The sequence below is a fragment of the Bos mutus genome, chromosome 15, assembly GCF_027580195.1.
Source record: "Bos mutus isolate GX-2022 chromosome 15, NWIPB_WYAK_1.1, whole genome shotgun sequence".
NCBI classification, from domain to species: domain Eukaryota; kingdom Metazoa; phylum Chordata; class Mammalia; order Artiodactyla; family Bovidae; genus Bos; species Bos mutus.
The window spans coordinates 45,736,872-45,748,924 of record NC_091631.1 but is presented as its reverse complement, the minus strand read 5'-3'; the positions used below and the strand labels follow the sequence as shown (position 1 = coordinate 45,748,924).

Here is a 12,053-nt window from a genome sequence, read left to right as displayed (position 1 = left end):
ATTACAGCCCAAAACAAATGCGAAAAATGAGGCACAGCCTTAGCGTGGGTAAATGTACAGATTCCACCAGGCTCTGGAAATACTAAATGACAGCTCACACATCCCCATAACTGCTTGGAATCTCCGGAATTTCTCAAACCCCTTCTGGGTTTAGGAGTCACAGTAGTGTCATCTGGGTAAGAAAGAGTTGTTTCTACTTACAAAGCACCAGCTCAAAAAAGGTGCCAAATTTAATTTCCCTCAGAGTGAGGTGGTACTTTATAGAGGACAAAAGGACACCTTCCCAGTAGGTTGTGTGTTTAGGCTGAACGCCCTTCCTGCCAGTGCCCAGGGATGAAGGTGGGTGGAGAAGGGAGACCAGTGGAATCATGGGAATTTACCCAGACTGCATTGCAGAGCTTCCTGCTCTAGCCTGTGAATTTCTGCCTCTGGGGTGTACACTGCCCCAGATGGAGTGGATTTTTTCCAGCCAACGTTCCTGGTTTAGTGTGACCTTCTAGGATAAGCTCCCAGCACTGACTTGCTGGCAGAGAAACAAAACCAGGACTCTGGATTTGATTCACTTCAGCTAGTTTCCCTTAGGAATGTAAAGAAGCATTTCCCCCACCTTATTTGGTAACTCCGTCTGGTGTTTCAAAATTGAATTTCTATAGTGAATTTTATCAGCAGCTTGAATTTATAACAGGAAAGACTTGTAGTCTTCCTCCTGCCTTAAACTAGCTCTTCTGAGGAAAAGGCAAAAAACAGTTGCTTATACAACTGCTTCCTTGCATTGTTAAGCTGACTTTGGGTCATCTGGTGCCCAGGCTAAATCACCCCAAATCAGACTTTCTGACAAAATATTTTCATCTGTGAGCAACCTCTGCTGGCCTTCCTCCAAGTTCTTCTTACCTTCCTTAAGCTGCAGAACCCACACTGGTCACCTGCCCTCCAAGGCCTTGACTGAAATGGAGTCACTGTGGGTGTAGCACTTGACCCTCCAGCCTCCACGTGCATGCATGCCTGCTAAGTCACCTCAGTAATTTTCTGACTCTTTGGACCGGAGCCCACCAGGCTCCTCTGTCCATGGGATTCTCCAGGCAAATATGCTGGAGTGGGTTGCTGTTTCCTCCTCCAGGGGATCTTCCCCACCCAGGGATCAAACTCCTGTCTTTTGTGTCTCCTGTGTTGGCAGACGGACCACTGAGCCACCAGGGAAGCCCCAAGCCTCCCACACTCCTCTGTAAACACCCTGCTCTGGTGGTGGTTTTTCTTCATGACCTCAGAAGCCTGGCAGATTGATGTAGAGGGCAGGGCAAGCTGCCCAGTGTCCAGGTAGCCTGTCTCATTTGAAAAGGCTCATATAAGAGAGGAGCTGAGAGGTTTTTTGTTTTGTTTTTTGAGAGAGAGGCCATATCTGAATCTCTGAAAAGTCTGCTCAACAAATATCATTTCATGGAGTTGAGTGGAGGATGGGAGTGGTTGGCCTCTATCTCACTTTTAAAGATGGTGGTGAAAAAAATGTTCTGAAAATGGGAGGAGAGAGGACCCAGCTCCTCCTGTTGGCGGGAGGAGCCTGTGCACTCTTCAGCGGTTGCTGCCATGGATTTACCTGGAGGCCTCTTGTCTCACCTTCACCTCTTCACTGTGTTGCCTCAAATCCCCCAGGACAAGTGTCTGCGACCTGTGGCCTTTCACCCTGTGGCCATTGCTGTGTCGCAATACTCAATGAAGGTTAATTAATTAATATGTGGTCCGTGTTTGGTGAGTTGAACTGAACCAGAACCCTCTCTTCTGCTCATCCTGAATCTGTTTGAATTTCAAGTGTCAGCAAAAAACCCTTGCTGTTGAGTCAGTTTTCTCTTACCAGCCCCGGAAGGAAATGATCTTTCTCTGGTCTTTGTTTCTGTAACATTTAATATTGACTTCTAAGAGCTGTCATTTTCTACTTTTAAATGTAGTTTATATTGACTCTTACTTTCCAGATTGTAAACATGTTGAGAGATGTTTGAGATCAGACAGAGATCCTTGTCTGATTCATGACTTTATTTTCCATGACCCACAAAATGATGCCTTACACATAATCATAGCATTTTTTACAGCAGTTGATGGGCTTCCGGTGTTGCCCGACTGGTAAAGAACCTGGCTGCCAATGCAGGAGATGCAAGAAACAAGGGTTTGATCCTTGGGTTGGGAAGATCCCCTGGAGAAGGAAATGGCAACCCACTCCAGGATTCTTGCCTGGAAAATCCCACGGACAGAGGAGCCTGGTGAGCTACAGTCCATGAGGTAACAAGGAGTCGGACACGACTGAGCACGCGCACACACAGCCGTTAATATGTGCCAAACACTGTTCTTGATATTTCTTTAATTCTTGGAATAGCTTTGTATTCTTTAATCCTTATGATTGTTAAGAACTTTCATAACATCTGTCTTCATTTTGTAGGTAAGGAAAACACTGTTCAATAAGTTGTTCAGAGTCGTGATAGTAGGAAGTGAAAGATAATCTGAGGCAGAATATTCTAAGGTCTAAACCTAACCTTGATGCTGCCTCTTCTTCATATATGTGCACTTAGAGGGCATTATAAATACTTGTTGAATGCATGCAGTTGATATTTCTTAGTTGCTTAGAACCAATAAATAGTTTGAAGGTGATCCATGGTTGCTTTTACCTCCACTTTCTGAACTGTTTTCTAAGCAATGGGAAGGCCAGAAGGGGGCGCCAGAAGGTTGGTTCTAGTTTTGGTTTCAGAGGCTGGATGGGATTGGCTGCCTTCAGGTTCTGGTTTGGAAGACGGCAGTGCCATCTAGTGGGGTAACTTGTTAATATCAGCTCAGTTACTTTTCTGAAACCCTGGTTCTTGCCGTTTGGTTCTGGGAGTTCCCTTTTTAGGCTTCCGGGGTGGTGCAGGGGTAAAGAATCCGTCTGCCAATGCCAGAAACGAAGGTAGGAAGATCCCCTGGAAGAGAAAATGGCCATCCACTGCACTGTTCTTGCCTGGAAAATCCCATGGACAGAGGAGCCTGGCAGGCTATAGTCCATGGGATCACAAAGGATCAGACACAACTGAGCAGTTTTGATAGCCCAAGGGAAGGTAGGGTGAGAAGGAAGAACAGCCCATTATAGTTTAAATGGAGTCAAGTTTAATTTCTTCCAAGAAGAGGCTGTAGTGCTGAGCGTGGTCATCGGGTTGGTGGAGCCCCTTTAAGTTTTAGATGGTGTAAAGCACGGGGCTCCAGACACCCCTCCTCCCTACTCTCCACGTGTGCTGCCAGAGATGTAGACTGATATTCTTCTCTCTCTCTCTTTTTAGTATATTGTTTTGGTATTCCTCTCTTGATAATGGGTCTGCTTTGGGATTTGAGTTCTAGTCATCTGTGGGTTGCCTGCTGTAGCCTTAACACCTATCCTAGGTTGTATAGAGGAGGATACTTGATACATATGACAGGTGAGTCCCAATGTAAAAAAGTCCAGTGGGTCAGCAACATGATAGCATAATTTGTTATGAGTTTTTTTTTAAATTCACTTATTTTTAATTGAAGGATAATTGCTTTACAGTCTTGTGTTTGTTTCTGCCGTACACCAAGATGAATCAGCCATAGATACACACATGTCCCCTTCTCCCACCTCCTACCCCATCCCACCCCTCTAGGTTGTCACAGAGCACTTGTTTCAGCTCCCTGAGTCATACATCAAATTCCCAACGGCTATCTATTTTATATATGATGGAGTATATGTTTTTAAAAGGCAAGTCGAATGACGAGGAGCCATTCCGTAGGGAATGAGCAGCAAAAAAAAGTGCTCTGTGTGCACACTTTGTTCTGCCAGGCAACTGGAAGCTTCGTATGTGGCGCTTTTCTGATTTCTGGCATGTGTGTGTGTGTGTGTGTATTTGAAAATGTGTTGTAAATTGCTTCTGAGTTCATTTACTTCTTGCTGAAAGATGGGATCATGAGAGCATGGTTATAAAATCACTTGCTTCTTTGATGGAAAGTGTGCAGGCACTGCGACCAGCACTTACCCTGTGAGAACGTTCAGAGTTTGCTGTCTGCTGGGGATCTAGTCTAAGGAATATACGGTGTAGAGATCAGTGCTTTTTATGGCTGTAAACTATCCAGCAGAACAAGGGAACAATATTGGTCCTACTGGGCCTGCGTTAGAGTGACATGTATGGTAATAACAATTTATTATTAATAGAATTTATACAAAACGGGTTTGCTAACATTTTCTGTAAGGGATCATACAGTAAATATTTAGGCTTTGTGAGACTAATGGCCTCATTGCTGCACTTAATTCAGTTCTGCCTTAACTACACAGCTCGGCCCTTGTAGCAAGAACAGTCCTGATTACTATGTAAATGAATGAGAGTGGCTGTGTTCCAGTAAACCTGTATTTAGGACATATAATTTTGAATTTCATGGAATTTTCATGTGTCATGAAATAATATTATCATCATTAAAAATTTTTTTTTAAATTCCCAACCATTTAAAAAAGTAAGCACCATTCTTAGCCTGCAGGGGCTCCAGATTTGGCCAGGGGGCTATGGCTTAAGGACTCTTGATTAGATACCTGGGGTACTTAATAATTAGCAGTTAATACAATGACTGATCACCAGCTTTGGGTTCAGCTAGTATCATAAGATGTCCAAACAGCTTTTCTTTCTCTTGAGTAAGATAAATGACTGTTGAATTCCACATAATTTTAAAGTAAGTGTCATGCATGGTATGTGCACTGTTTGGAAGAGAATTTCCAGACAGAGGCAGAATGAGAGAATAGAGTTTATTGCTCTTTGAACAGCTGACCAGCTCATGGGAGAACTGACCCCTTTCACAGGCTAGTAGCCAGTTTTTATAGCCTTGATGCTTTCGAATTGTGGTGGTGGAAAAGACTTCAGAGTCCCCTGGACAGCAAGGAGATCAAACCAGTCAATCCTAAAGGAAATCAACCCTGAACAGTCATTGGAAGGTCTGATGCTGAAGCTGAAGTTCCAGGACTTTGCCAACCTGATGTAAAGAGCCAACTTATTGGAAAAGACCCTGAAGCTGGGAAAGATTGAGGGCAGGAGAAGAGGGCGGCAGAGGATGAGATGGTTAGATAGCATCACCAACTCAATGGACGTGAATTTGAGCAAACTCTGGGAGATAGTGGAGGACAGGGAGGCCTGGCGTGCTACAGGTCACAGGATTGCAGAGTCACGCAGTTTAGCAACTGAACAACAACAAGGCAGAGAATATTCCTACTGGAAGGGTGGGTATTTTACCTAATACGGGGTCAAGGGCCTAGCAGGTTTAGATCCGAAGGCTCCTGGCAACAGTTGCTATGGGGCTTGGGTAATTCTGGAGATTTTTATCTTGTGACCTTAGTACAGGGCTCCACGGTATGCACTTTAAGAACTCTGTGAACTGAAGCTCCATAATCATCGTGCCTCCAGGGCTTTAAGGAGAGAAGAGACTCCACCTTCTAATCCCTCTGCTCACCCTCCTTGCCCTCCCAGGAGGCGAAGAATCCTGCCAGGCGGCCCCAGGCCCCATCAGGTCTCAAGTCTTTCTCCTGCTGGAATTCCCCTCTCTTCCCCCCACCGCCACCCCTTCCCTTCCTGCCCCATTGGCTGTGCCCGCAACTGTGGGTCTCAGGTGACAGGGTTCTCCTGCAGATCTAGAGGCCCAGGGACAGAGAATGCCAGAGGCACTTGCTCCATGGAACTGGCCTGGGAAGAGCCAGGTAATAGGTCAGGATCTTCCCGGGAGCTTTAGGTAGGATGGGTGGGGTTTTCAGAAGGTCTCAGTTCCACTGCCTGCCAGTTATGCCCTCTGTGTCAACTTCCATGGTAGGGGGAGGGAACATGTACCTTTAAAATGTTGTAACCCTGTTTCCCTGTCGAGCTGGAGTCTCGGCGCTCCCCCAGGGTTGAGAAAGGAGGCGAACGTTAACGGTTCACATCCTGTCTTTCCTCAGCAGCCAACAGAGCAGCCAGCAGAGCAGCCAGCAGAGCAGCCATGATGATGACTCCAGCAGGTTCCTGAGTCCTCGAGTGCGGGAAGAAAGGTGAGATCACATGGCCAGGGAGGACGGGAGGCCCGGGAGGACGGGAGGCCAGTGATGACAGGGGACGGGGAAGATGTTTGAGGAAGATCAAGTTTCTGCCAGAAGTGAGAACCATGAGAAACTGCAGAGGAACAGAAGCTGGCCTGACCTCTGTGCTCCAACACGGTTCAGAAAGAGAATGCTACCCCCTCGACCTGAGAGGGGACTAGTTCTAAAGGCTTTGGGTGCTCAGTAGAGGGAGAAGTCAGTGTGTGGAAACCAAGTCTGTTGGAAAGATGTCGGAGTGGGACCGGAGGTGTCCTGTAAAGGTTGGGAATGCTGTGGATCTGGAGAGGGAAAGGGTGTTTCCAAGCCTGAGGAAAACGGCGTGGCCTGGGATGGTGTGTGTGTCATTAGAGTGGTACCTGAAAGCTGGGCTTGCGTCTTGCTGGGTGTCAACCAAAAGATACTGCCAAGTCAAAGATCCGGAGAAGGGGACTTCTGCTAAAGCTAGGGGTACATGCATATTCATGCAGGCGCTTGAATGGAGGAGAATTCAGCATAGAATTTGGACAAAGGTCAACAGAGTTCAGGCTCTAGTTGAATGAAGTCAGGAGGGTCCGTCCATCCTCCACCTGGGTGGGGGCCTTAGTTCCTGCAGAGCTTGCAGACTTGTATCAGATGATTATGTGTAGTCCTTGACAGGGGTGGGGGTGGAAACTAGGACTGTGTTTCCTGACTGATTTTCCTTTGTCCCTGTCTTCCCTTACTTCTCTTAAGCTTCTTGGATCACAGAATGGCTTCTCTTAATGTCAAGAAAGCCATTCCTGGGACCCTAGGGTGCTTGGTGGTAAAGAAGCCACCTACAGTGCAGGAGGCACAGGAGATTCAGGTTTGATCCCTGGGGTGAGAAGATCCCCTGGAGGAGGAAATGGCAACTCACTTCCATATTCTTGCCTGGAAAATTCCAGGAACAGAGGAGCCTGGAAGGCTACATACAGTCCATGGGGTCACAAAGAGAGTCAAGATACAACAGAACACACATGCTTAAGAGGCTGGGACCTTTTCTTTAGATTTATAAAGCTTTATGTCTCTTGCTATAGTTCTCAGTTCTGTGCTTATTACTAACCATGATTGACAGTTAAGCTCATCAATTTAGGTGAAGGCATGGGACACCCCCGGAGAGGGCAATGGCACTCCACTCCAGTACTCTTGCCTGGAAAATCCCATGGATGTAGGGGCCTGGTCGGCTGCAGTCCATGGGGTCGCTGAGAGTCCGGCACGACTGAGCGACTTCACTTTCACTTTTCACTTTCATGCATTGGAGAAGGAAATGGCAACCCACTCCAGTATTCTTGCCTGGAGAATCCCAGGGACAGAGCAGCCTAGTGGGCTGCCGTCTCTGGGGTCACACAGGATCGGACACGACTGAAGTGACTTAGCAGCAGCAGCATGGGACGCCCCTGGTGGCTCAGATGGTAAAGAATCTGCCTGTAATGCAGGAGACCTGGGTTCACTCCCTGGGTTGGAAAGTTCCCCTGGAGATGTAAATGGCAACCCACTCCAGTATTCTTGCCTGGAAAGTTCCATGGACAGGGGAGCCTGATGGGGTTAGTCCATGGGGTGGCAAAGAATCGGACACAACTGAACAACTAACACTTTCATTTTCTTCATGGGGTCTCCAAGGGACAGAGACTAATGACTTTCATCAAGATGCTTGATCAGTTATGATCCGCTGGGAGTTCCCTCAGTCTCTATGAGGCAGGAGATATTAGATGGGCTGCAGGTTAGACATTGACAACTGGCCCCTGTTCGCACTTCCCGGGGTGACAAAAAGATGGGCTGCAGGCCCAACACTCATTCCCAGGCCCCTGTTTACATTTTCTGAGCCAAGAGACAAATGCGCTCCAGGCTACATGTTTGTGGCCAGACTCCTATCTACATTTTGAGATCTACACCTCGATAAAAGAAACGACAGGAATAGGGTGAATAACATGACATTGGAGGCTTTTATGGTAGGAACAGAGCTAAGCCCTATTAGAAGATCAAGAGGTCATACATTTCCATCCTTGAGGCAAGGGAGAAACTACACTTGCACAAAAGGTGTAATGAGGCCAAAAAGGCAGGGGGTGCCAGGCTATAGGAATTCTTGCCGTCTGCCTCCCGTATGCCTCTGGGATGAAATCCATCTTCACTGAGCGGTATGATCCCACCTAGGGGAGGGTCCCTAGACAAATTAGCTGCAGGGGGTGAGGGGAGGGGGTGGGCTGGGGCTGGTCAAAACAAGATTGACTAAGAAGCAGACAAAGACCCGGAAGACTGGCCACTCACAAAGGATTTAAACCTCCCAAGGCACAACTCTAGCAACTGAATGGAGTTTGCACGTGTGCTCTGCCTTTCTAATAAAGACTTTACTTCCTCTACCTCATTGCCTAATTTCTCCTTTCAAGGTAGACAAGGACTGGGGACTTAGATTCTAGCCACTAGTCCCTGTGGTCTATCAGTTAAGATTCCTGGTTTCCACCCAGGTGACCAGGCTTTGATTCCTGACCAGGGAATTAAGGTCTCGCTTCCAGCCGCTGCTCACTGCTTTGTGCATCTGAAATCATCTAGAGTGGCCTTCGCCCTCTTTTCAGTGCTCTCTGGATTCCGACAACCCATGCTTCCAAAATTGGAAGGGTCTGTAGAGTTCCCCAGCACAACTCCCTTCCCCATGTTGTGCGGTGAACATCCCCAGAAACTGTCCATTTCTGATCATCATACCTTCAGTTGATCGGCAACTCCTTAGTCCTCTATTTTATCTCTGCCGCTTGCTATGTTCCTGGGAGAGATGAATAGGTACCGACTTGCAGAGACTCTACAGCACGTTTTTTCCCACGGCTCCTTGCTAACTAGAGTCAGCCTTGATTTTGTTCAGTACTTCAGATTGTATGTTGATAAAAGTGATATTTTAGCTGTTTCTCTGCCCCCTCCCACAACCCAAATGAAATATTATGGATGATCTCTCCTCCAAACCTCTGCTCGGAAAAATCCTTTAAATGTCTTCCCTGGTCCTTTCATCCTCATCCCTGGCCCACTGACAGCCCCTTGAGCTCTTCATGGTGGGTGTTGGATATAGTTTTGCCCTAGCTCACGTTGGGCAGTATGGGAAACAGAGAAGGCCGTGAGCTGAAGGATGCTTCTGTGGTGATCCCTGTGGACCCCTGCCCTGGAAACTCAGGACTGGTGTGTGCTCACCGTGGTCTTTCTGAATGAATTCGGTTTTTCCTTCACAGTCAGTGGGTTCTCCTGGAGAGAACAAGTCCTCAGAGTGCTAATTAATCACTCAGCCGCAGCTCGGAACAAACCTTTACACCCTTCACCTAATCCTTCCTCCAGCAGGTTTCTGACCAATTAAGAGACTCTCTGGGGCGTTTCAGATGTTGGTCTGTGATATGCTGGCCTAGAGCAAGTGTGCGATCTGAACCCTGGGGAGAGGGAACCTGACTTGTGCTCATTGCTCTGGGCCCAGTTTGATGGACAGCGCACCCTGCTGGTTACGATGGCATTTCCCACACCGGCCAGTGTCGTGCCTGGCCAGTATAGTGGGTAATACGGACCCTTTTCTGTGGCTGCTCCTAATTCTGCAAACCACATTGTCAATTGCAGAATAAAGGATTGTTTCATAGAGCACACACACACAAAAATTGATTTTTCTGTTTTAAAGATCAAAATTATAATCCTTCAGTATGAAATAACTTTCCACTGGTTAAATAAAACATTGATTTTTCTTTTTTCTTGTAAAAGGTTTAGAATGGATATCATATTTAGAGATAAAATAGCTACTGTACTGTAATCTTTATAAAATCCACATTGGGACTTGCCTGGTGATCCAGTGACTAAGACTCCAACCTCCCAGTGCAGGGGGCCTGGGTTTGATCCCTGGTCGGGGAACTAGATTCCACATGCCTCAACTAAAGATCTCATATGCCTCAACTAAGATCCAGTGTAGCCAAACAAGCAGGTAAATAAAAATAAATATTTTTTTTAAAGTCTGTATACTGTAGAGAGGGAAATGCCTTAATAAGACATCCAAACTGAAGGGCTTCTGAGAATTTATTTTCCTCATTCACATCAGCTTCTATCCAGAAAGGAAAAAAGCCTTTGGAACCATGATGGGGGGCAGAGTCCCCAGCCCAGGAAGTAGCTGCAGAGAGACAGTCACTTCCTGGGCAGGAGTGCCAGGGAGAAGTGTTGATTTTAGAGAATCAGTTTGTTGGAAACAGAGATTGTCTCAGAGATAAGAATAATCCCCTCAGGTTTCTGTTTGAAAGCAGACTAGATCTAGCTTCCTCAAAGTATGTATATCACGGAATTTGGGATGCTGATCCAGTTTCATGCTTCGAGGTGAAGCCAGAGGTGCATTTACAAAACAGTAGTTCTCAGGTCCAAACTGGACCAGTTGGTAAAGGTTTCCCAGGTCCCTAGTTTTTTTTTTCTTCAATCTTCTCTATTTGTTTGCTTATTCAAACTACACCGTTGGTTAAAAAAGTTTTTTTAATATATTTATTTACTTGGGTGTACTAGGTCTTGGTTGCAGCACACAGGATCTTTTAGACGCAGCACGTGAGATCTTTCGTTACGGCATGTGGGATCTAGTTTCCTGACCACGGATGGAAGCTGGGCCCCCTGCATTGGAAGCACAGACTCTCAGCCACTGGACCACCAGGGAAGTCCCCACTAAGTCTTTATTTAGTACATTTCACCCAGTGTCAGGACCTTTCATACAAAGCCACAAGCATAGAAAAAAGAGATGTTTCACTAAGGACCGTTTCTGTACAGGATGTTAGTCTCAACAGAACGTGATCTCATTTGAACCAGGAAGCCTTTTCATAGTAGGAAAATGAGACGTGGACGGGGCTGGAGTGCAGCTGAGGACCAAGGCAGGGCTGCATGCATTCACATGCCAGTTCCACGCTGCATGCCGGCCTGGTTGCCACAAACCGGACGTGAAGTGTCTACAAGATGCTGGAGCCTGCCATAGTCAGGCTGCTGGAAGAATAGAGCCTGGCCCTCTGCCGCTTAGCCCTGCAAGATGCAGGCAAGAGCGAGAGCCTCAGTCAGCAGACCTGGTTTTGTCTTCTGTGTTGACTGTGCATTTTTAAAAGCATTTTACTCAGCTTTTCTGAACCTTAGTTTCATCACTTGTAAAAGCCTTTTCTTGTAAAGAGTACATGAGATAGCATGTGTTGAGTGCCTGGTGCTTAGTAGGTGCTTAGTAAGTGGTAGCTGCCAGTACTCTGATGGTTTTGGCTATTGTGAGTTTATACTGTCACTTTTTTCTTTTAATATTAATTTATTTGGCTGTGCTGGGTCTTAGTTGCAGCATGTGGGATCTAGTCCTCTGACCAGGGATCGAACCCAGGCCCCCTGCATTGGGAGCAGGGAGTCTTAGTCACTGGGCCACCAGGGAAGTCCCTTTACTATCACTTTCTTCACAGATCTATGCTCTTCTGTCTTTGAAGAAACAGAGACAGAAAGAATGTGTAGAATATTGATCATCTACAAAATATCAGATACAGATCCTAAGGATAAATAGAATAAGGCATGACATTTGCTCTCAAGAGCCTTCTTATCTTTCAGTGACACATATCTATAAGAAAGTAAGTATAATGTAATAATTGACAGATGGCACTTTGTCTCATAGAATTTCATTGTAATAGAACTAAAGAATTTGTTTTCTAATGTTCCTAGTCTGTACAGAGACTCTTATGTACACTTTTAAATATAAACCTCTCAACAGCCCTTTCAAATAGATGCTATTATTATGTTTATATTGGAGTTTAGAGAACTTAAGCTCGGTGGAGTTAAGAAATTTGCCTGAATAGAATAATGTAGGTCCTCCACATAGGGTAGGATGGGGAAGGAAGGAGGGAGAGGGCAGTGGTATCCAGAAAGACTCCACGGAGGGGGCTGTGCTTCAGCTGAGAGCTGCAAGGGGAGTAGGAGTCTGTCACATGGCAGCGTTCCTAGGCGTGGGAACAAGATGTACATAAGCTGGAGGTGTGAG

General features: G+C 46.3%; 1 protein-coding gene across 3 annotated transcripts in view; it reads left to right on the top strand.

Moving 5' to 3' along the window:
- The window catches only part of GRAMD1B (GRAM domain containing 1B), a 188,308-nt gene that overhangs the window by 42,519 nt on the left and 133,736 nt on the right, over positions 1–12,053 (top strand). For 2 of the 3 annotated variants that reach the window (XM_070384052.1, XM_070384054.1), the window contains exon 2: positions 5,936–6,025. In XM_070384052.1, coding sequence (XP_070240153.1) covers positions 5,936–6,025 — 90 coding nt within the window. The remainder of the gene's footprint in view (positions 1–5,935; positions 6,026–12,053) is intronic. The other variant, XM_070384053.1, reaches the window with a different exon arrangement.